The sequence below is a fragment of the Lepidothrix coronata genome, unplaced genomic scaffold (genome assembly GCF_001604755.1).
Source record: "Lepidothrix coronata isolate B3197 unplaced genomic scaffold, Lepidothrix_coronata-1.0 Scaffold82, whole genome shotgun sequence".
Classification (NCBI taxonomy): domain Eukaryota; kingdom Metazoa; phylum Chordata; class Aves; order Passeriformes; family Pipridae; genus Lepidothrix; species Lepidothrix coronata.
Genome location: NW_016690262.1, coordinates 3,646,824 through 3,672,182, shown reverse-complemented (window position 1 = coordinate 3,672,182; position 25,359 = coordinate 3,646,824). Strand labels below are relative to the sequence as shown.

At 46.7% G+C, this 25,359-nt stretch overlaps 1 protein-coding gene across 1 annotated transcript in view; it reads right to left on the bottom strand.

Moving 5' to 3' along the window:
* MAML3 (mastermind like transcriptional coactivator 3) overlaps positions 1-25,359 on the bottom strand; it is a 265,701-nt gene that overhangs the window by 6,205 nt on the left and 234,137 nt on the right. Inside the window, exons 5-6 of the mRNA XM_017820328.1 lie at positions 2,863-3,099; positions 1,031-1,118 (exon numbers count right to left, since the gene is read on the bottom strand). Coding sequence (XP_017675817.1) covers positions 1,031-1,118; positions 2,863-3,099 — 325 coding nt within the window. The remainder of the gene's footprint in view (positions 1-1,030; positions 1,119-2,862; positions 3,100-25,359) is intronic.

The window sequence follows — 25,359 nt, the reverse complement described above, 5'->3', positions numbered from 1 at the left end:
AATGGTGAACTACTTATATTAGCTCATTTATGAAAATTAATTCCTTGCTCTGTCAGATTAGCCTAAACTCCCTTCTCTGTTTCTTTTAAATAATACATATGAAAGAAAGGTTTCAAAGAAGTATTAATGCAGAAAGATTGTACATGTGCATCTCAGTGTGTGGCAGTGCACACACACTTTCTGATTTTGCAAATGAATTATTGGGGGATAAAAATCATTTCATACAGAACTTATACTGCCAAAGATAAAAATGATAAGGCAATTAGAAGAAGCCACCCTGATATATATCAGCAGAAGGTGTGGCTGCCTGTTCATGTCCTGGGAACCAGAACTGTTGCAGTTACATGACACTATCATGAATATAAAGTGCAAGTGTGTGTCCATTTCACGTCTATTGAGAACCCATGGTTAGTGAAGACATTCAGATGATGCTTTGCACCTAAAAATCTCAGAAAACTTCTTTTCCTAAGCCAAATTATTGTACTTACATCCTTCAGTTACCTGGGAGCACATAAAAATAGGCCTTGCTTTTTTTGAGATAATTAAAAAAAATCTCTATTTACATCTCAGGTATTTCACTGTGTTTCCCACACCTGACATTGATGAGTCACTTCTCCAGTTAAGGATGCCCTCTCTGAAATTCTCTGCTCATCAAATTAGATAAAGTGGGGAATTAAGAGGGGTAAGACCAAGACACAGTGAGAAATGCTAGCTGAAAAAAAAAAAAGCATCATAAGAGTGGAGGCAAACAAGACAAACCCATTAATGAATCCATGATGTCTAGATGTCAAAGAGGCATAAAAAAAAAATGCAGCTTTCACTGAAGGGAGCCAAAAGAAAATTATAAACCTAACTGAAGACACAAACCTGGGCATTCCCCTTTGGTAAAATATGTGGTGTGTGCAACAGTCTGTTTTCCTCTTCTGGCACACTGCTTAAACCCTGGTCTTCACAAAATGCATGAGGTTTCACGCCCCTAGTATAGGGGCATATATTGACTCCAAATTAGGAAAAATAATTTGACTTTTACCTTGGAACTGGTTGACCTGTTGCACTGGATACGGGCTTCGCTGTTGCTGCAGATGCTGCCGAGGCAAATGTGACTGCTGCTGCAACTGCTGAAAATGAAGGAGGGAAAGAAAGCAGAAGAGAAAGAGATGATTAATTAATTAGTGAGCTGAGAACTGGGCTGGTGGCAAAAGTACTGCAGCAGAACTGCAGCAGTTCTTATCTGGTGAGCTGTTCTGGAGAGACAAGTAGAGTCATCTGAAGAGTCCTTCTGAGAGCACTTGGGCTACTCAGCACGTGGACTCTTTTTGGTTCAAAAAGGAACAAGTACTGAGCTGACAACATCTCTCCTTACTTACAGCCACTTCATCCTGACCTCTACAGCATGAACTGCACTGTTGTCAGGCAGAAAGGAGAGGGAGGAGTGTGACTAACTTTGCTCACTGAGGTCTAAGGGCAGCTGTAGCCACACACACTTTCCTTCCCTCATTCCTGCTAAGGTCTAGAAGTTTGTGTTCCTGGTACAAGACTTTCCCTCACCTCTGCACTCAAAACAGTCAGCTGCAAGGAGTACTGCATCCTGACTCAAGCACTGCAGCCTAGGACCATTACTGAGCCAAACCAGAAACGGCTACAAAAGCACATTTCCTCTTGTGCTTCAGTGAATGATATTTGGGGAGTGGCTGACTGCAAAATGCATCTCTCTCTTGATCCAGACCACACTGCTCCTCTGTGGCTGTTTTCTATGAATACTCATGAATACTGTAAAACAGAATCAAGGGTGATTATAAAAGCAGAGAGAGTTTATCAGAGCTTTCAGATGCTAGGGTATGCTCAACTAAGCATTTATTAAAAGGACATGTCTTGCAGCATCATCTGCAGCTGTACAAACACTGTGTCCAAAACCAAAGATGTGTAACAAAGGTAAGAGAATGGCAAAGGTGGGAAAGAAGGAAGTACTAATCCCTGCATTCATAAGCATGTGTTACAGGTCCTAAGCCATGTTTTCCCAGCAAGAGGGGATAAGCCAAGCTTCAAGCAACTGCTGACCTATCAGAATATTATCTAGATAACATTAGGGGACTGCAACTTCAGTTTTGGTATGAACTTATAGGAACTCAACAGTGTGACTTTCCACTGACTTTCTCCTAGGCTGCTTTAAACTACAGCTGAATTAAGCATGCATCACCATTCTGCCTGGGTAATTTTTGCAAAGCTCAAGAGCTCAGGAAGCCAGGTGATAGGCTCCAATGCAGGTCTTCCACATTGCCACTGTGAGAGTGGTTATATTGCTCTCCCACTCCAGTCTCTGGCTCTCCCCTTGCTGCTATCTCTCCTTTGTGCTAACCTAACTGCTTGTACTGGCATGCAATAAACCAGATTAAGGAACTGATCTGGGTAAATACTTTTTTATTTTTAAATTAACTAAGGTTACTTTTAACCCACATCCATTCTTTGTCCCACATCAGTGCAGCTGTACATAGATTTTGCCAGTGCAAGACCACACTCAGAGCTAGGGGAGAGGACCTGTGCCTGTAGCTGTAGCTGAGTCTGCTTCTGCTGGAGTAAACTGACCATGAGATGCCAGGCTAAGAGCTAACTTTCCCACTGCCTAAAATCCCATGCAAATGCCAAATCCACCACTGGGAACACAGGTAATATTTGCCAAGCTAATGGTAGGACTGAGATGGATGCCTCTTCTTTGACAACCATTGCTGAAATACCACGATAGGAGCCACACAGAGAGAATTACTAAAGGAAGGAATTACTAGAAGGAAAGGCTGGTGTTGTCTGTAGCGCTCACGCTCTCATACCAGCGAGCACTGCAGTGTTTGAGACAGATGGATACTATACCTGCTCCGCTAGGATCTGCTGCTGCTGCCTTTGCTCTCGGAGAAACTGCTGTTTCTGCTGCTCTATTACGTGGAGCTGGGCTCTCTGCTCTATCAGCATCTGCTTCATGATGGCTGCCTGAGGCTGGTTCCCTAGGAAGGGACCCCCGGAGCTCGTGCCCGTGACCACATTGCTGGAGCCTGGTGGCACAGAAGGCTGCATCGGCCCTGTGGTCCGCGACAATCCCACTTGGTGCTCCTGTGCAAAGAGAGAGAGAGAAGGCCTCGTTACTTGGGGTTCTCCACAGGCAAGAGAAGTGACAGCTCTTTAAACTGAGGAAGCACTGAATCTGTGGATGAAGTATGGAGCTTGCAGAAAGTGGGTCCTTGGAAAGATGCACATGGCTTGTGACCATGGGCTGTTCCCCACAGGGAACTGGTTCCTCTTTTCTCCTGGAGTTTAAAGCCCCTCAGGGAAAGCAAGAGCATTTTATAATTCATTTATAATGAAATAATGAAGTTGTGTGCGAAGGTTTTTTTTCCATGCAGGACATGTAACTTCCGAGTCATGTTTTTCTAAACTTTTTCTCCCTTCTTATGGAGACAAGTACATTTTCTCTTCCTTTCCACTTACCTCTCTTCATAATAATGATTTAAAACACTCCTCATAACAACAATTTAAAACAGTCCTCTGGATTGAGAAGCTAAGGTGTTGGGTGCACACAATGAGCTGGCAGCATTAATTCTCCTTACACTGCTCCAGAACCTCCGGATTTCACCGCATTATGTTTATTCGAGATTTCCCTCCCGCAGGACTGGACCAACGTGCGTGGCCGGCAGGACGCAGGACAGGCTCCTTTCCCTCTCCTGCACCCACTCCCGCTTTCTCTTCATGTTCCTCATCCAATTTACTGCCTTTCAGGGACCGACGGAAGGCCGGGGGGAATTCCAGCCCTTGTCCCGGCGGAGGGCCGGGATCACCGGGGGACACCGGCAGGTGTCGCTGCCCGCCCGCGGCCCGGCCAAAGCGGGACCGGAGCCTCCCCGGGGCCAGCCTGGACCATTCCCTGCCTCGGGTGCTCCTCCTGCGTGTGAAGAGCCCTCAAAACCTCTTTAATTGATGAATAGGGATGGGTACTCATTTAAAAACACCAACTTGACCTGTATCACTTTAGCATCCTTTGTGCAAAGCCCGCCAGAGTGAGGTTTAGATTCACCTGCTTCACGGACGGGTTTGAGGAATGTCAATTATTGTGTGATTTGGAACGTAGGGAAGGGCGATCTTGCAGCACCTACCCCGACCCAGTCAGTGAAAGGGTTAAAATCAATGCTTGCATGTAGCTTGGGAAATTAGGATCGGCCTTTCTGCATGAAGGTCAGGTTTTCAAGGACCCTTCTGAGGAAATAACAAAATACAATTTGTCCGCATCTCTACTTTGCACGGATATTCCCTGAAGGGCTCTCTGCTGAAAGGCAGTTCTCCGATATTTAGGTTCTTTCCCTTTTTAATATCTGCCCTGGTTTGAAAGTTCCCTCCCTGCTCCTTTTTCCGCTTCTCCAGTCCCAACTCATGCTGCACTTTACAACCTGGTCAAGCATGGTCCCTGCAGCGTCCTAAGGGCAAGGGCTGCGGCAGCTGCTGGGGCTCCCCCAAGCTGGGGTGAGGGAATTACAGCTGCTGAGGATCCCTCAGCTCCTCCCGCACTGAGCCCTTTCACCCACCCCTGTCACTGAGCTCCTGCTTTCTTTGCTGTGGGGGGACACACACAGACATCAGCTGTCTCCAGCAGAGCTGATGGCAAAGGCTTTTTCCTACCACCCCCTGGCCCTCCCCCGACTTCTGATGAAGTCATCAACCTACTGATTGCATAACTGATACACAGGACTATCTTGTGTTATACTGGGAGACGGGCCAACCGCTTCCATTTATAGACAAAAGCAATGCCACGCTGCCAAATAATGGAGCCTTTGCTGCAGCCAGTACAAGGGAAAAAAAAAAAAAAGGGAGGGGGAAAAAACCTGGGAGCCAAAGGGCATGCTGTGAAGTGACATCCCTCAGAGCTTCCTCTACGAGCCTCAGTGCACAGCTGCCTTTGGGGCTGCAGCCCAAGTCCTCTTTGAATTGCCTTAAAAAAAAATCTCCTTACAGAACTACTGTCCTGGCTCTTAATGCACGCACGGGTACGGCTGAGGGACACACTCACTTCACAGTAAAAGCACTCCATTCTCTGCTGGATTATGTTATAAATTAATTCCAGAGTTTAAAAAGGAAGAAAGCTTTGAAAGGAGCCCCACCAGCTGACGTGAGCCCCACGCGCTGTGCAGCAGCTGAAGGAAATACGAGGATTATCACAAAGGTGTTACTTCCAGTGCTGTGTGTTTAGTCATTTTGGGGTACACGAGTTTACCTACTCATCATGAAAACTTCACGTTTCTGGTTTTAATAACAGGTTTAAAGCCAGGCCTTCTTTATCTAGATCACCCTCCCACATGGAATATTTCTTCTCCTTTCCTTTTCTTTTTTTTGGCAAAAGCTCTTCCCAGCCGATGACGAAAAGCCCTGCTGACATCACTGGGGAGCAGCCCTGGGTTGTGTGTCCTGAAAATAAGAGCATAGCCCAAGCAAAAGGTCTCCGCAGGCAAGAAAATGCTCCCTAGCACCTGGGAGCAGAGCTCTTTCCCAAGAGCTTTATCTCTGTAGCCTGGCACTGCTGCTCTCAACGTCCAAGGGTATGGAGATGAAACCTGGTGATCAGCTGTGTGGCAGGGAACTGGTGATCTACACGGCTGCCTCTTACAAGCCATGGCTGAGATGCAGCCTCACCACAGGAGCCGAGCGCCGAGGCAAGCAACTCGGGCTAAGTGCAGCACTCATACAGTTACAGAGCTCCAAAACCAAACTAATCCAAGCTTCACTGACAACGCTCTTTGCTCCTGCTCTGTCTGCCAGCTCCCTCATCCTCCTACTGCACCCCGAGCCTTCCGGCCCCTAGACTTCCTGCTCCTCCTCCTCCTCCTCGTTCCCTGCCGTTCCTTTCTCTTTCCTACACCCTCTGTCCAGCCTCTGCATTTTCCTTTCTCCACCAACTGCCACTGCTGCCTCTTCCTTCTCTCTCTAGACACCCCCACTAGCATCTTGGCTACCCAGCCTCTGGCTGCACATCACCCCTGCCGCTGCCTGTGCTGGTCTCCAGCGGCTCATTCCCACAGCCTGACTCACCCTGTGACTTGCAGGGATCCGCAGCAGTGAGGGGACAGCCCAGCTGCTTCCCGCAGGGCCCTGTCCTTGTGTGCACGTGGGTACAGGGGTGCCCTGTGGGGGCACAGGCAGAGAGCGACAAGATGTCCTGGAACGGGAAACACAGGCTGTATTGTCAGCCTGTTACATCTGGGAAGACGGTACAGTGTGACTTCTGATTTTTCACTCTGGCTCTTTTTTAACACCACCCAAAGCCACTGTGTGCTACTTGCAGGCTGCAAACAGCTCCCTGCTGATAACAAAAGTTACAGGCGCTCCAGTCGGGAGCAGCGATGCTGCAGCTCCGCCGCCAGGTCACCACCGCGGGGCAAGCGAGAGGCTGGTTACACCAAGGGGGTGATGGGGCCAAGCCCCCTCAGCTGTGCCACAGAGCGACTTCAAATACACGGGCTGGCCCTGGCTAAGCCTCCTGGGAGCCCTCCTGCCCCTGCAGCCTCAGCTGCCCACTTTTAAGGCAGCCCAGGGACACAATCAAGTGCTTGGCCCCTGGGAGCAAAATCGGGTATTGAAAGAGCCGAGGTGGTGTTCACGGAGCCAAAAAGGAGCCACAGTTTCCAAATGGTCAGCGTAACACTTCTGGCTTGTATAGCTGCATAGCACTAGGAAGATGAACTTTTGTAGGGATCTGGCTGCTTACTTAATGCCCGCATGGGAGTTGCCCCTCTGGATAATCCAATCCTTAGTTAAGCAACAGGAGAATAAATCCTGTGTCCTCCCAGTGTATTTCCAGGGCCCTACAGGAGTGATAGGATGCTCTGCAGGAGTTCAGAGTGATAAGTGTGCATATATGTGTACAGTTATGCACAGTAAACACAAGTGACTTTAAAAAGAGAACAAAGGGGAGTGGAAAAGATCTTTTCCTCTTTGTCTCAAATCTTACATGCATCTTCCTTACCATGCAGCAATTTATTCCTTCCACATGTCATTCAATCTCCCAGCTACAGCTAAAAGCAATCACACAATTTTCTTCCAGAACAAGCAGAACAACCACCAGCTGATGCTCTGAGAGCTGGGCAGCTGGGTGCGGGTAAGCACACTCAGGGACAGCCAAGCCTACTCATGGGCCCTCTGTGCCTCATGGTTGGTGTCCTTGGATTTGGAGGAGGCAGCTCTGTTCCTGCTGAAGGCCAGGGGGGCAAAGTGGCACCCCAGGGAAAAGGGGGCTGTTCCAGGCAACTACTGGCAGAAATTTCACATCTGGGAACAAAGTATTTCCCAAAATGCTGAGGGAAACACAGACTGGAAAGCAACGTCTAAATGTGCGGAACAGACAAACAGACATAATTCCCTGTGCCATGTGAGTGAATGGGATCCTCAAATATACAAAGAGCAGAAGAGCAAATAGAAGCCAGGAAGGTGGTTTATCCTGCATTAGAAGAATGATACTAGAAAAATGTATACAATCAGGCATCTACATTTTAGAGTCAGAGCAGAAAAGAACACACAAAAATGATTTGAGGCAGAAAGTGTTTGCCAGAGAGTGACTTAAAGAGCTCAATCCATTTAGCCTACCACAAAGAGAACTGAGAGATGCTTTGACCATGGTGTATAAAAATACCTTCACGAGGGAAGAAATCCCTTAAAGAGCTCTTTTATCCAGTGAAGAAGGCAAAACCAGATAGAAGGGCTGGAAGCTGAAAAGAGATTCAAATCAGAAAGAAGAATTGCATTTTTACACTATGACTCCATTACACATCAGAAATGGCAGATATCCACATTTTGATGTCTTCAAGGACGACAGCCTTTCTGGATAAAGACAACACAGCGGTGCGAGGGAATGGCCTGTGACATACCAGATAGAACAGCACTGTCTGCCCTCACCTCTGCACAGCTCTGAGCTGCTGCAGAGGCCACTCTCCTGCTTGCACCACACTGCTGCCAGGCAGACAAGCACTGGTTCTGCTCTTAGGCACCGCGCGTGTGTCTGTGTGTGTATGTCTGTATGCTAAGAATGGGGGGTCTCCAAGCTATTAATGGGATCAAAAATATGACTCCATTTTCATACTCTATGTCACAGTAAAATATCATCTCTACCCAGTGTTTTCAGGGCAGCCCAAAAGCACATTCCTATACTCCCCCAGAAATATTTCTGTTAAATTCCTGGTAATGTTGTTACTTATTGTGTCTGGCAGGGATCTTAATCCTCCCTCTAAATCAGACTGCCCAGAGCAAAGCCACCTTTCTCAGAATGGCACCATCCGACAGACTAAGGTAATTACAAATCCCTTCATTTCAGACTTCTGGTTTGTTGGTTTTTTTTACCTCGAAAGAGCCAGCATATAGGATGAAGGGACAGAATATGCCGGTTCACAACTCCAGCTCCGGCAGCAGGCTCTGCAGAGCGAATTACTTCACCTATTTCCTCTGTCATCCAGCCTCAGGGAGGGGCTGCAAACCTCTCCTCTCTCCCCAAGCCCCGGTTGCCATGGTCTTTCATACAGTATCTGAGCAAACAAGATCCCTCTGATGTTTGACACCAGACCTCTGCATGCAGCCAATTTGTTTTCCTTTCACCTCCCTTCGCCTGCATCTCCCCTCCCTGTGTTTTCGATACAGTTTATTCTGGCCACAGAACAAACAGGGTCTGTCAGGCTCTTTCTTCTGTGTATTTTTGTTTTCTTCTAGAAATTTTCTAATGTCTTCATTTCTGGTGATGAAGTAGGTAACAAAGGGCTCTAAGATAGGCAACTGTTTCTCTAAACCCGTTTAAGAGCTAAAGACTGGCAGAAGTTCATCTCAAAGCCTGCGAGGCAGAAGGGGCTGTTGTTTTGCTGGCTGCCTCCCCACGCACCCACTTTTGCTCCAGCACAGGGGTTTAACTCCACAGACCCTGAGCACTGCCGATGGGATTCGGAATGCAGCGTTTCAACAGAACACCACTGAACTTCAACCAGCCTAATTAAACCAGGCTCATTTCCTCTTTTGCAAATAACAGCTCTGGCAGTTTTCTCCCTTCCCCCCGAAAGAGAAACCTTTGCAGGGGAAATCACTCCTGCTTTTCAGTTTTGTTTATCCTCAGTTTCACCAGGTAGGTCCACGGTATGGAGCATAACGATATAGCAGTTGGGTTTGTACACTGAGGGAGAAGTATTCATTTATCTCAAATAACTAGTTTTCTTGTAATTGCAATTTTTATTGGTCTTATTATTTTTAGGAGAAGACGAAAGCAGATCAGCCCAAATTCAAACCAAAATAGCCTCTCTAAATTCATATCTTAAAAAAAAAAAAAAAGGGAGAAATAAGTGGAAGAATATAAAAATATTTGGGAAGTGTAAAATGAAGACGAGCTATTTTCATTTTCTTTAGTGAGTTACAAGTCGTGGCTCAAGCAGAGCCTCTTGCAAGGTTGTGGTTATCACCCAGTACCTGCTCTGTCCCCTATGGGATGTGAACCTTGTGCTCCTTGGCAAAGCGCCATGGATGTTCCCTATACATGCTGTGTATGGCAGGGACTAGTGACTGAGCTACCAGTTGGCCTAGAGGAGCTGAGACTCGAGTGGGCACAGAGGCCCTGTGACTCTGGCAGGTCTGTGAGTCAGCTTCTGGCGCTCCCACCCAGCCCCTGCAACAGGAATGAATCCTCCCGCTCCACACTCTCACCTGCTCTTGAGCCCTTTGCACCAATGTTCATGGTCTAGTGAAAACAAAGCGGTACTTTACATTATTTTCTTGCAGGAGTGAACTGATGGGGTTAATCAGGCCATTAATTTGACCTGCAGAGGGAATGGCTGCACTGACAAGTTTCTGTGAGGCAAAGCCGGGTGCGGTTTTACAGCGCCTCAGTTACTCAGAGGTTACTCCCACGAGCAGCTCCCCTCCTGTAGGAGTATGGAACAGCCACCTGGCATTTCTGTTTCGGGGCAAGAGGTCTGAGGGGCTGCTGATGGGTGGCAAAGCCAGCCCCTAACTGGTCTCTTGGCACCATCTCTGCAGACATGCAGGGCTGCTGGCAGGGAAGGAAGGAGGGTGGAGATTCAAAGAAACACTAAAGTGCCCAACTTCATATTTGCGGCACATTATGGAGGTTGTAATTACTCCCCTCAAAGACTGCTGGGTGAAGCTGTGCCTTCATGGCCTTCCACAGTGTGCCCTACCACTCTGAAAGCAAGAGGGAACCTTCGGGGAGCAAAAGGTGGGAGGAGGGAGCTGAAAAACCAGCCCACACCATAGCTTTTCCATACCACATCCCTGCTGCATTCTGCCATAGCTGAGAGCTTTCAAAGGTACAAATCAGCCACTCCAGAGGAGCTGCAACTTGCCCTCTTGGTGCCAGCTCAACTCTGCCTTGGCTAAATTCCTGGGGCTCCAGAAGCTGGTCCTGGAGCAAAGTGGAGTGAAAGCTGAGCTCACAGGGGCTGCTGGGCCCTGAAGCCAGATAGAAATTGTCCTGCTAAAGGTTTTAGCTTTAATCAATGCCCCCTTCAAGCCCATCCTGGAGCAGGAGGGAGGAAAGCTAATGTGAAGCGTAAGGATAATCACGGCTAGAGAGCCCCCGGGAAGAGGGAGAGAAGAAAAATGGAAGATGAAAGCAGGCAAATGGTTTAAACAAACAGTCACACAGGGCCAATGAAAAGGGGGAACAGAGGGAAAATGACACAATAAAAATAAATGCTATAAGAGAAAGAAAAGCTTCTAAGCACACACAGAGAAAAATGTGGGGCTTGGAAAAAGCAAAAGTATAAGAAATAGATGCTCTAATGGAGCTCTCTAGCAGCTAACACTCACCATTACCAGGCAGCCCCTTTCCTTCTAATGGCCCGAGCCTGTACCACATTATCACCTTGTACCCCATGGAGTTTGCTGGTTGTTGAGGTATTTCGCAGAGCCTGGCTGTAGCTCACGCCTGGCAGAAGCTGCCTGAAGTCTCCTGTGGATGACTGCAGAGAGATTTTTTTTTTTTTTACTCTAGGTGAAATTTTGTTAAATTTCCCCTTGGTTGTTTTGTTTGAGTATAAACAAAAGGTATTTTTTTCACACTTAAGGGCATCTTTCAGATCCTTTTCTCTGTGCTGTGATAAATGAAATCTCCTTCATTTTTAGAAATTCCAACTTGGCACTTGTGTTGCTCCTCAGCAAGCAGCGTGTAATTTGCCAAGCCTGAAAGAATCCTGGCTGAGAAATAAACACAGTGGGCCATATGCTCTCCTTCCCATATGCAGAAGGCACCTTACCTCAAAAATTGGGAAGAGGCTGCAATCGCCCCCATGGCGTTGCTTTTGCCAAGGCGAAAAAAAAAATAAATATCCACAGAAAAATTTCTGTCCGAAAAGGTTCCGGGCTCTCATAAAGTAGCCCTGTTTCTGCACAGCCCTGGGGACCTCCCGTGCACTGTCCCTGACCTTGTGGCTGGGCTCAGAGACTGCGTACCCCACGTCCTCGGTGCTCGCAGCAAAGCTGCATTGTCTCTGTCGGCATTTCCCGGCGCAGCCCGCTGGGCGAGGGGGCGATCTGCAGCACACAGCTGCTCCTTTAACACCGCTCTCCTCTCCCTCGTTCACACCGTGCCCTCCTGAGAGGCAGATCACACACCAGAAGGATGGGGTGAAGTGAGGACTTCTTTCTGCTCTGTGCCCGTATGAGACACAGAGGGAGAGTGTGACATGTATATGCGGTACCTGTTTTCTGGCAGGCTCCAGCAGTCTCAGTGAATGTGGCTGATAAAAGCATCGGTGCTTAGGAGGAATGGTCATCTGTATGTATTCATGCATAAATTCCGTGATCTTCTTCTGTCTGACAGCGACTTCAAAGAGCCGGAATAACTCCCTCGTCTTTGTTTGCAGGTTGCATGTCTGTGTAGCCTCTCTGCAGGTGGGATTTCCACCTCAAATCATCAGCCAAATATTTCCATAAGGCAGCCAGCAGGGCCAAGGGAAGTGGTCCTCCACTGCAGCTGCCTGGCAAAGCCACATTATCTTTGCTGTGGTTTCACATAACTAACTACCTGCTGATAAACTAAGCTGGTTGAGACGGCACAACAGGTGTAAGATTTCATGAGCTAATTCTTTTAACATCCTTGAATCCAAGCAACCCAGATCACCTAGTTCCAGCACTTGAAACTATTTTGATTTTTCTTCCACCTTGCATGTGGTCTTTGTTTCCTCATTAGCCACATGGTCTTTACTTTGACACTCAATCTTCTTAGTCCTACTGAAAACTGAGACAAGGTATTCTGATTTGGGCTATGCCTAGCTTGTTTTAAGGTCTTCAAGCTTGACATGCTCCTTGCTGTATGGTTCCCCCTTTATTTATATGACTAAGGAAAACTCCACAATTGAATTAATTTCTTTTGCAAGGCCTAACTCAGCTCAGCTTTTGGCAGAATTGACTTTATCCCTAGACTTCCAGGCCTCTAAGGCCTAGCTTGCTTTGCTAATCAAGCCCTTATTCCTGCCCTCTGAGGCTTTCTGGATAGCCTTGATACCTCTTCTGAGACAAAGACTTATCTCATAAGCTTTAAACCTCCTTTTTCTTTTTCTTTTTTTTTCTTTCTCCAGACCATGAATGCTTTTTTTGCCTCTTTCTGTCATGCCATCTTCCTAATGCATACTCAGGTTTGCCAGCTTAACTAGTCCTCCCAGCTGCAATCCCAGCTGCTTTTTTCCAGCCTTTGACTCACTTCTCAAACCCTGCCTTCTCTTGCCTTCACTGGAGAGAGGTCTTTGCACAGGATTGCGTTGATATCTCCCATGAGAGACTTCGAGAAAGACGTGATCTTCCTCTACCCCCGCTTGCTTTCCTTCGCATCCTGCCCGGCTCTCTGCTCCTGTTGCAGAGGTAGTGGCCTCATCAGTGGCCCCCAGCCCTTCTACTTGTCCTGGCGGTCTCACTGTGTCCTCTTTTCTCATCTTTTTTGCCCCCATCTGCCTTCTTCTTCTTTATATCCCACTCTCCTTTCATTCCTTCCCCTTGCAGCACAAGCATACTTTATCTTCATGCTTTTAAAAAATAAAATAAAATCCAAACAGCCCTTGACTCCTAGTGACTCTCCAGCTCTCACGCTCTCTCTCTTCTCACTGTCATCTCTAAGCTTATTGCATCTGCTGCTGATGATTTATATGATTTAGACTGAATTTAGTCTCCATCTCCAGCATAGAATCTTTTCCAAACAGGCTTTCACTTCTCGCCTGTCTCAGAAACAGGATCACAGGGTTTCTAATATCCTTTGTCTGGCTGCAGCTCTGCACTACAATGCCAGGCTCGCTGTCATAGCCTGTGTGAGTCTTACAGCCTGTCAGTTCCTTCCGGAAATCTGGCCCTCCTTTCTCAATGCTCCTACTTGACTCCAACACCTTTGTTCGCTTGCTCAGTGTTACTTGGTCTAGTTCATCACTACTCACCCTCCCAAACTGCTGCTGTTCTGTGGGTCTGCGGCCCCATCCCTCATCTCCTTTCCCTCTCTCAGATCTCAGAGCAAGCTCACCCTCCATGCACTTTCAAGGACCTTCTCTGCACCAGCAACTCACCGACCTACCTCTCTGTCCCCGGCCACTGCCCGTCTGTTCCAACTAAATTCATGCCCTGCCTCTGGGATCATCTTGTGGATATCTGTCAGCTCAAGCTCAAAGCAGGCTCTCATCCAACTCCCTAGGTCTCCTCTCTTTCCGGTTTCTCCAGTCCCTGTGGGCAACACCATCGCCTGGCTGTCACTCAGCCCATAACCTGGTTGTTATCTCTGCCTCATGCTCTGTGCAGCCCCACAGCCAGGCTCTCGTCTCCTCACACCCTGACGGCTGCAATCTTACCCTGCTTGTAGACAGCCCGAGTGCTGCTGTCCAGGGCATTTTCTTTGCCTGTCATCTTGCCTGTGCCATTCCTCTCTTTGCAGCCCTCTCTTGGATTCCCCTTCCTCTGGATTTCCACACCCTCCCTTGCTCTCAAATTCAGCTGCAGTGTATGCCACCTCACGCATCGTCTCTCTTTCACTGCTGAGACTTTCCATCACCCCATCACAACCCACTCTTTTCCACATGTTACATTTTAGCTAGAAGTGCCTTCAGACTTTCCTCCCTGCTGGATTTCATTCTTGGGAGGAGATTCTTCAAATCATACAAATCTGACCCTGAACTCTGTCCCCGGCGTAGTTACATTTGTAGAAGTTTGCAGAAGTTTCTGTCTCCATGATGTCCAGCAGTCTTCTGTTTCCTTGTACTCCCTGGTGTGTTTGTCTCCCTGCGTTACCTCTTATCTTACACTTAGACTGGAAGTATTTAGGGGGATGGAAACATATTTACATCCTGCATCTGCAGGGAGCCCAGCACAATGAGACTCCTAAACTGGGACTAGGGCTCAGAGCTGCCATCCACCACAGCGCAAGCAGTTACAAATACAACTTCTATTTGCATACAGCTTAAATATGCTATTTTATATTCTCTAGGTGCAAAACCACCAGCATTTCACTGTGCCCTTGCTCCACTTTTTCTCCTTTTAAAAGGACATAATATAAGGTTGGGATATCGCATGCTGGAAAAGTCAGGAAATGCTAAGTTATGGTTCCCACGGCAATTGTAACTCAGCCCCAGACGGTGCAGCACAAAGGTTATCACCGTGTACAATAACAGAGGATGCTAAACACATGCAAAGTGACCAAATTACTGTCATGGCAGATAACCAGGTCTTTGAACTTCCATGCAGGTAAAAATCTTAGGCATTTACTGGGCTTTTAGCATTTAATTCTAGAAATGTGAAGCACACAACCCCCTATAAATAAAAGTCAGAATTACGCTGTATAGTGAGTAACTGGTGCCAGCAGTAGCTTGTAGCCTTCTTTGCAGAGACACAGCTAATGGCAACAAGAAATATTTCCATTACTTTATGAGCTCTGGTAGCTGTCAACTGAGAGAGGGATCTGCCGATCAGAGAAATCTGGGAAGACATCAGTGTGTCAGAACAAGTGAAAAGACTTGACACAGAGGGCACATTTTTGTTGAGCAATTTGCATTAGCACTTCTGGACAAATTCTACATTTCACATGCAATTCACAAACCAACAGCAGCACAGCTAATTGGTGCAGTTGCCACTCAACTGCAGTGCCTTGTTTGAGCTATCACCAACGTGAATGAAGACTACAGGCTTTTTTTCAAAAAATGCAGCAATTATTTTGCAGGCTTTGAGTTGGGTTCCCCCTGCCCCCACTTTCATCCTTGTAATTTCATTATCTCAATAACTTAAAAAGGACATGGAATAGTAAAATGCAAACCTCAGAAAAGTCCTATTGAAGTTATTAATTAAAAAAACCACCACTGTTTGCAAAGAATGATGCCCTTCATTAATATACCTGTTAGCACTGCCATCACTGTGAATTTGACCTTGTCTCAAGAGTGCCAATGCAAAGCTACATGTGGATCTGAAAAAAATAACAATAAGTGGCAGAGCACTGGTGACAGAAAATCCCAGCCACCAAACCAAGGCTGTGCTCTGCATGAATCTAAAATGCTGATGGGATGATGGAATCTCTCTGCTCCCTCTTAGGTGGTATTAGAAGTTATTTAACTGAAAACAGGGCAGATCTCCCATCCATCAGTCTTTATCCTTTGTAAAGTCAAGTCTCCTGTGAAAAGGAAAGAGCATCCATGCTGCAGTTTTCTGTTACTGCTGCTCAGAATGCTCAGGCAGCTGCGGCTCAGCTGAAGGAAGGCTTGGCTGACTCCTTTTCCTAAGTTAGATGGCTATTTTTAGGCAACATTTCCTTTAGGCCCCTACAGTGCAAAATCCAAAGGAGCTAATGGGATTGGCAGGTGCATAGATTATCAGTGACCTCCTCTAGCTGAGCAATCACATTTCCTTACCACATTTTTTGTCATAATGTGAAAAAGGGAACAACCTACAATTAAAGATCTTCCAAACCAGCCTCCATACCTTTTATATTCAATGAGAAACCAATGTGCAATAGAAAAAAATTGAACAGCACAAGAAAAACTATACAGATGCACCTAGAACTAAATAAATCTAATTCAGAAGAGCTTAATGGGGTATTTCGGTTGCATCTCTGCAGAGGAATAAGTGTCTGTAATGTACTTTCATTCTGATCCCAATCTTTCTGCAGCTGCAAGAATCTCATCCCCTTTCCCCCTTCCCTTGAGACCTTCTTGGCCCCATCCTAGTAAGGGTCCAGCCTCGCTGTTGCAGGATTCACTAGCAAAAGCCAGCTGTGCTCTCCTCAGAAAGAATAAGAGAAGTTACAGCTAAACCAGTGTAACTCCCAGTCCTGATCACGAGGGGTCTGAGTCCTGGACACAGATGTCATTTTATGTTCTGCAGTGAATGACAAAGCAGGCTGTTGGGCAAACCCCCATAGTACATCCTTCTGGTGTAAGTAACTCTGCTTGGGCTTCCTTCTGCCACACCTTGAGTTACAGGCACAGCAGTCACTTCTCAGTGACTAAATCCTGACTTGAAGGCCCAATTATTCTGACTGCACAGTCTTCCTCTTGGGAATTGGTGCTGTGCACAACCCCTGCTCCCCAGGATGACTCAGTTGGTATTTAGGAAAGCAGGGGCTGGCTGGGAGCTCTGTGTGTGCCCTGTCCAAACGTGAGTCCCCCTCTGAGCATCCCATCAGTATTCATCTGGTGAGCCATGAAAAAAGGGAGCCCCTGAAATCCCCACAATGGGGGTTATGGGTTGCTTCCTTCTTTCCTTTTATTGATCCTTTTTTTATCCTTTGTCTGTATTCAGAAGGCTTTGCCTGGAGACCTCATACCTTGAACCCTTCACAAAGAAAAGCAAACAGTGACTCTGTGAAACCACAGGTTGTACTTCCCAATGATAGAGCAGGGCTCCAATTTACTAACACATGGTGTGGCCGTCAGCTGTGATTCCACAAAAACTGCAGAAGGTAGCTTTGGACCTCTTAATATCTTATTTCTGATATATGGAGGGACTGGGGAGTTTGCAGCTTCCCACCTGCTTAAATATAATTAACTACAAAACATCAAACATATGCATTCAGCCCTTTGTAGACATATCATTACCTTATGTGTTCATGTAAGGCACATCTGTAGCACATTGGCAGTACACCTAGTTAATGTGTGGGAGACTCCTAGGTTCAAAGCCTCCAGTGTTTCTTTTGTTCTCTAATGAATCCTTCTTTTGTTTAGCTCCCCCTCCCCTAAGGTTGTAGCTGTAACTCTGTCATTAGCATCTTAAAAATCTTTTCCTCCAAAACTACCTACGACACTGCAATAGGCTGAGAACATAGTAGGAAGCACCTAAATGAATCACGATTCTTTCTTCAGACAGGTTTAACAGGTCTGGGTCACTTTTCAGCAACACTGTTGCTTCGTTAGCAAACTCGGCAATCAAATATTCCCCTAAAAACCACGTGAGGTGAAATTCCTGTGCCATATTCCAGCTGGTAAACTGGGTTCATAATGTTTCAAATAAAAGATGCATTCATGGCTACTAGGAGTGTCACAGTTTTTGTGAGTATCTGTGGACTCACGTCTGCTTCTCAGTGTCCAAAAATCAAAGCATTCGGGCACCTACCTCCATGGTAGCCCACTTAAAATGCTGAGCTGTATCCTTTGGCAGGAAGCATTTTGCTGAATTTTCACTGGACTTCAACCTAGTGACCCCAAACCTGAGTTTCTAGATACTATGCACAGAAACACACGTGTAACACTGAGATACCTCTAACACAGGGACTGGCAGCTGTGGTGTCCACCAGAATCACCATCCCTCCTGGTGCTGGCATCTTTCTGGGCTTCACCAAAAGGGACCAGCTACCTACCAACAAGCTCTGGGAAACAAGTAGCTGAAGATGCTGCTAAGGAAGTGTTTTCACAGATAGGCACAAAGACAGACAGACTTCACCCATTTGGCTGTGAATGAAATGCAGTGGGGGTTTTGCCTTTGGAAAAGTGCCAAGCTCATATCCACTGAGTTACTATGCTTTCAGTGGGCTGACTCCAGTTCTTTCCAAAGTTATCAGACCTCTTCTCCAAAACATCTTAGGGACTGGCAGAGATGGCCAATGATTAGGGTGTGATCTGGGGCATTTCCTCTGTGAGAAACACAGTGGCCAGGCAGGAAGGCTACAGCACTGGAAGAAACATCAGGACTCTCAAGTGCTGTGCTGCTTACACCTCTGGGCATCTCTGGCAGCTTAACCACAGTGCTCATACTTCCATGCCCTGGTATCAGGATAACTGTGCACCCTAGTAAGGCAGTTCAGCTGTATAAAAAGGTTTGGGATTCTTTGGGATCCATGGCATCATGGGTGTAGCTCTGTCAGACAACTCTAAATTGTAATAGAGTCATCAGACTTCAGCATTCAGTTTGTCACTACAAAAACATCAGCTCCTTAACAGGTACAATGCATTAGCAATGTGCATTGTTGCCCTATATTCATCAACTAGCATTATTGTTTTTATTTAACTGTAAGTGGCATGTTTTCTTTGCTGGCTTCCTTCCAAACTCATCTGTTACTCTGAGCTGAGGTAGTAGTATGTGTTTCCACTGCTTCTGAGGAGACATTTCTCTCTTAAAAGACATAAACACACTACCACCTGAAAATGGCATAATGACAGCACCCAGGAAAAAAAAAAAGGACAACCATAAGTAAACCCTATTCTTCCTCTCCCTGACTTTTCAGAAACAATCCTGCAGCAAATGCCAGCTCCATTGGCTAGCCACTAAAATCAGCAAAGCTGAGCCGAGGCAGAGCCACAAGCCTTCAAAAGCTGCTGGGGGAAGTGGTACAGGGAGCTCCTGGAGCACGCTTGTCTTCCTGCTGTCCTTTCTCACAGCAGACTGGGAACATCTGTCCTGTAGCTCTGCACAGTGACTGTAAGTGCAGTGACAGCCTTAGTTAAAACTCACCGGGAAGCACCCTTCCTTTGGAAAACCAAACAGCTCCATGCTCACACAGATCAACAGCCTGAAGATGAGGAAAGCTGCTGCGCTTTCAGTAGGTGCTGGGCACAGACACGGCTGCTTACAAGAGGAAATGGTCGGAGATTTACAATGGCAAAATCAAGGTGTACAACCCAAAGGACTAATTAGGTGTTTCCCTTCCCCTCAAAATATTTTCCTATGGCCTAAAAACACATCCTATGTCTTACATGAAATGAAAGAGGAGCACGCTGACTGTTGACAGCCCCATCATAATAATATCACCTCTAAAAATTCAAGCAGCAAAGGTATTCCCATTCCCAAGCTGGTACTCAGAAGGATCACTCCGAGCGCGTGGTACCAGTTTGGCACTAGTGTGAAAAAAGTGTGTCTCATTTATAGGCTTTTACCATTATTATCCCTCACTAATCTTTGACTGCTTCAAAATTTATTTTCTCATCTTTCATAAAGGCTCTGGCCATGCTGACTAGTACAAGTGAAAACCTAAAATATTCTTCTGCAGCCAGTCATTGCCTACAGGATGAAAACATTCACCCACAGCGGCCTCGGTAGCCCAAGCCGAGTGCAGTGCTGCAACATAGGTCACACAGCCTTTTCTAGGGGAATACAAACAAGATTAGTACAGAGGGGTCCAAAGATTATGTAAAAACCAAAACAAACTTAATTGCCTAATTAATTGAACTAGGCCTCACCTCCTCCAGAATAACTCGACCTGTTCAGCACTGGAAAAGGCCGGTGTTGACACTGCCCTTGTTTGTTTGGCTGCGTGTCAGCCTGAGGAGGTATATTTAGCTTTAGCGCGCTTGCAGGATTGCATCTCGCAGCTCAACAGGAAATCTCTGGAGTCAGAGCTAAAGATATCGCTGCACACTCAGAAATTTACGGCCAGCTGTACAAGTGGGGCTGCAGTGGTCAGAGCGCTCAACAGCCTCCTTTGAAATGAGCGAGGAGGCTGAATTAAACACTTCACTGTAACCGGGTTCATGGCAGGCAGGGTGCACCCGCGGCGCTAAAAATAGCAATAGAGGAGGCTCTTCTCTTGCTGGGATAATACTGAATTGATACATCCCCTTCCCGTTCCCAAGCTTGTGCTCATGAGAAGATGGGAGGGGGAGAAGTCTGAAGAGAGGGAACTGGGGACTAGTGCTGAAGGAGCACACAGAGATCTCCTCCTTCTCCTCCTCCGAAGCTTTCAGAAATTTTAACAGTCGTCAGATCCATTTCAAGAGACATAAATCATAATAGAGATCACATATTTAACACAGGCTTTCTTTTCCATTAAAAAAATCTGCACATGGTTTGTGGCACCAATTCCAGGTCAGGTGAATGGACAGGGAATCCTGTCTTGCCTGTCCTTGACATTTTTAAGTGCCACTTTACCCAATGCTGTCATGGCTCCTGAACAATCTCTCCAGCACTGGGCAAGCACTGGGCAAGCACAGGGCACCTCAGCCACAGCCTCACCTAGAATCTCAGTCTTGGAGAATTATGTTACTCAGGGGAAGAATTTACTGAGGGTAATACTGAATTGATATGGATTTAATGCTAAAAGTTGAAATGGTTAAAAATTAACCCAAATATGGCAACTCACACCTCTCTAAGGTCTCTCTCATGAAATCAGTGGTGATGTCCTGGTGGATGTCCCACAGTGCCAGCATACTGAGTGAGTGCCTTGAAGAGCCTGTGGTACTGTAAGTTGATGCCAGCTGTGTGCCCAAACCAGTCATGCCACCTTGTTTGGTTCAGTCACCACCATGGAATACCAGGGAAGACAGGGCCTTGGAGTAAACTGTGACTGGTGGGAAGATGTTCTGCAGTGTCTCATCTGTGCGCTTCACACAGTGTTTTGTAAAACACTTGAGTGCATTAAGTCAGCAAAGCTCCGTGGCACACTGAAGGATCAGGCCCCTCCACTTCACCGCAGTTAAGGCAGGAACATGACCCAGGACCTTTCTCTGCTGAGATAATGAAAAGGCAGGATGCAAACCCAGCTCCTGTTTTCTGTTAATAAGTGCTTTCTTACTCTATCTTATCATTTTCTCTCAAGTGATATCTAGCTGACTGTTTGCATTTCATCTCAGCTTTGGGAATGCTTTGTACCCTCCAAGTAATTCGAGTCAGCCAGAGCACACCTCTCTTTGCTCAGTGGCAGTACAGCTCTGTATGTTTATGAAGCAAAATCAAAAAGGAGTAAATGTAAACAAGCTGTCCCTCTTTTGAAGAGCTCCTCCGGATACAGAGTGTTCTGTCAATAGCAATGTAAGGAAGTACTGAGGCCTCAGGGTCCTGCATGCTGTTGATACTAAAAAAAAAAGGAACTTATTTCAGAGTCTTATTTAGATCAACCTGTTTTCTTTCAGGCAAAAAGCCTGAGGTGCCACCCTGCCTACAGCTGACTGGTCTCACAAGAACAGACAAATTTCTTTGCCTCCAGACAGGTCATTAACTGGTGGAGATGGGGTAGGTAGGTGTATGTAGCCTTAGGAAGTGTGCAGGATTTGTTTTTATCAACCCTACACAAGGGAAGACTAGTTGTAAGGCTGGTGTTTGGCAGCCTGATGCATTCACAACCCAGATTTTGGACAAACCACTCCCCTGTCTGATGCCTCAGCATCCCCAGCCCTACAGCCAGAACAGTGACAGTTCCTCTGATTCCACCAAACTGCCTCAACCCCAGCAAGGCAACAGGATCCAGGGATCTACAGTGCCAGCATGCTCTAGTTACATCCTCAGATAAAACATTTTCTCCCCCAAAAAGCCCAGAATTGTATTTCTTGCCTGCATACACCTAAACAAACCAACAGGCAAAAAATCTTCCTCAAAATAGAAGAAAATAAATTTCTCTGTCCTATTTGACTCCCACTTCCTTTGAGCAATGTCACTAAAAATACAGGTTAAGGAGCAGGCAGGAGAAGGACAGCAAGATCCTTGGCTAAAAATGAGGGATTTGCTGTGGCCCAGGCAGTGCCAGCTTTTCTGAATGCCGAGACAAGCATCTCCTTATTTCCGCCTGGGTGAGATGGAGTGGCAGAGCCCCATGAATCTATCATGGCTGTTGGGAGCTGACAACGATGTGTTCCCCCTTCAGCAAACTGCTTCCCCTTTGTCAGGTGTCATTTGAGTGCCACACACCACCAGGCACACGCTTGGCCCCTCCTTGGAGGCACCTCTGCGGTGCCGGAGCAAGGTTCGGTCGCTGCTGGAAGATTTAAGGGATGCTGCTGAGCCGTGGCTGGCTGCTTCCCTCTGCTCCCTTGGCAGTGCTGCTGGCTGGAGGAGGTGTGGTGCCTCTCGGGCATGTTACATCACCAGCTTATTGCTGGATCCATCACAGGAAGCAAAGTTCAGCAGTAAACAGGAGACACCCCCCCCCTCCTCCCCCTCCCTCCCTGGCAGCAGGGAGTAATCCTGCAGATTTCCCACGAGTGGAAGAGCTGAGGAAGGTGTGGAGTCTTTCTGCACCAAGGATCTGGTCCAGCTGCCAGAGCATGTGCCAGGGTACAAGGCTCCTCGGCAGCTGGCTCTCCTGGGGCTGGTGACATCCTTCAGGATGGTGACAGCTCTGCAGAGCAATGTGCCGTGCTCCCAAAATCTTGCAGTGCCCAGTCATGACCTGATTGGCAGACAATGGGAGTCAAGCCACAGTCCCCTGGGTACACACCAGATGCTTCGACTGTAAAACCACTGCTGTGGTTAAGCTGTCTATTATGTGAGGTACCTTGAGCTAAAAAGGCTCTCCTTGGATAATCCCAGCGTTTTAGAGCTTTATTGCCAGGAGTGCTCTCTAAGGGCACTGTTTAGAGAAGTGTCATGTACGAACGACAGAATCACAGAAGGCAGTGATGGAGAAGATCACCTTGCCCGTCTCTCAGCTCCCATGAGGACCTTTTAGTCCAACACACAGGAATCACTGTAAGGAGAGAAACTTGCAGCACATCAATGCTCCTGAACAAACAATAAAAAGCCTGAGATGAGGAGGTGATCAAGAACTTTGTGATATATGCCCGTTAGCAGACAGGCCCTTCTAGAGATGGCCTGGAGAGTGTTCTTGTTAAAAGCCAGTTGGATGAGTGACATTTGAAAAAAAAAAAAAAAAGGAAAGGGTGTCTCACTTTTCCACAGCTTCCCCCTGGCTCAGTTCAGACAATTACAGCTTAACTACCAGGGTTAAGTTGAAGTCTTCTGTGGTGTCAGAATATAAGATAGAGAGGGACACTGTCAACTTCTTCAGGTATTGAAATCTCATTTACGAGAAGGGAAGGCATTCTCTGCCAGCTCTTTCTTTCACATTTGAAAGAAGTAAGCCAAAGACAATACAAAGGAAAAATGTAGTGGGTGTTTTTCATGGTAGCCTTTACCTGTGGTCTTTCATTCGCATGGCTGCTGGAAGAGGCTACTCAGAGGCTCTCTGGGGTAAAACTGCCTTGCCATTTCACAAGAGGGAAATGGTGCCTTCCTTTCATGGATGAGCTCCATTGGAAGCTTCCCAAGCAAGTTTCCACCAGAGCCATCCCCATGCCACCCACAAGCCTGCTGGCTCCCTGCCCAAGGACCACACGTGCCTGTGGGTACAGGCTGCACTTCAAATCACATCCCTGCATGTGCAGAGAGGTGCTGCTTGGCCACCCTCCCTGGATGCACTCCCTGAAGCTGCCACTTGGCACTGAGAGAGGGGACCTGGGAGCTTACCTTTAACCAAAGGTGCCCACTCACAGGCACAAGATGCCTCTGAGTTTCATTCAGCTCCAAAATGCTGTTGAGGCTTGGCAAGCACCTCTCGATGGGAAGGAGAGAGATAGGTAAAAAAGTGTTCTGCAAGCTTCTGCAGATGGAGAGTGAAATGCCCTTCTCACACTACTGAAGGGGCTAAGAAAGTGGTCAGGCTTCCAGCGACTTGTAACGTACTGACAACAGCAAGCTGTAAGTACCACTGGAAGATATGGCTCCCCAGTGATCACAGCTTCTGCAAGAAACTCTCAAAATAATGGGATGTTCCTGGTTTCTGCTGTGCTGCAAATCTCAGTGCTGCAGCTCTCTCATGTTTCAAAATCAGGAACTGGTCTCTCCTTCCTCCACCAGGACAGAAAATACACCTGCAGTTGGTTCTGCTCCAGAAGTAAAACTTTGCATCCGTGGAATATGGAAAACTTGCTTAAAGAAATACAAGAGCTGTAGTGAGACACCTGACTCCAGGAATCAAAGTCTTGGGACAAAAAACCAACAGATAAAATCCCAAGGTGTGACAACATTACCACTCTGCTTGTGCATGGCCAGATTCTGAAAGGGACAAACAGAAGAGACACTGTTTTCCGTGAAGAAGCAGAAACTTAAAGCAAAATCATGCGGAAAGTTATTAAATTCATTTCTAGCATTGCCAATGTAACTAAATGTTATGATGGCATTTAGTTATGTTTAGAAATGGAAGATAGGCTTTGCTTCTTGTTTAATACCATTTCTTAAGACTTTTTTCTTAAAATGTTTAACTTGTTATCCAGAGCACTACAAGTCAAGAAATCCAAGATGCAGCCTTCACTTCCCCAGAATCCACTATCAGATCCTGAACATATCTATACAGTGGGGATGACATTTCCAGCGTGTTGACACACGTGCACAGTATTATTGCTTCTTCAATATACGTTTCATTGCTTTCAGAGCAAAATTTGTTCTTGGACGCTTGCACAAAGACCATGCCAAAAACAATGGATGTGCTCGTACACTTTCAAACACCAGGCTTTGGCTTCCTAAAGGGAAAGTTTTTGTTGTTGTTTGGTTTCCAGCAAAGGCCTCTTTCCAAGGGCACAGGGAACCACCCTTCTGCAAAACAACAAATTACAAGTGTTTCCCTCAACCACAAATGTGCTCTGTGGAAACTTAAGAGGATTCATTTGGAAAAGCAGGGAGGGACTGCACCAAGGTCCAGGAGGAAGACTTTATTTCTTTTTCACATGTTTCTCATTTTTAAATGATCTGTCTCTCCTCCAGACCACGGCACACATCACACAGCTTTAGCTTAAATTCCTGTCCACATGTATCTGTGCTTGTGAGGTTCACATGATTAGCTCATTTCATGAAGCAAATCCCAGTCTTCTCACCATAGGAGATGTGGCACTAAAGAGTAACCCTTCATGAAGAAATAACACTTGTGAGGAATTTTACTGCTGTGTCCATTTTCAGTGCAAAGAAAGGGAAGGGGCAGCTGAGGGAAGGGAGAACAAATTTTCACCTTCTAGGGCAGCAAAGCCACAGTAACCTTCTGTTCAAATCTTCTACATGGTACTTTGTGCTGACTACTCTCCACCCACTCCCAACAGCTCCCTGTTTTAGTGCCCTCTCCTACTTTCTGATATTAGCCTGCAGCACAGCATAAAGAGCTCCAGAATTCTTAGTCTCAATGTGTTTCTTCTTTCA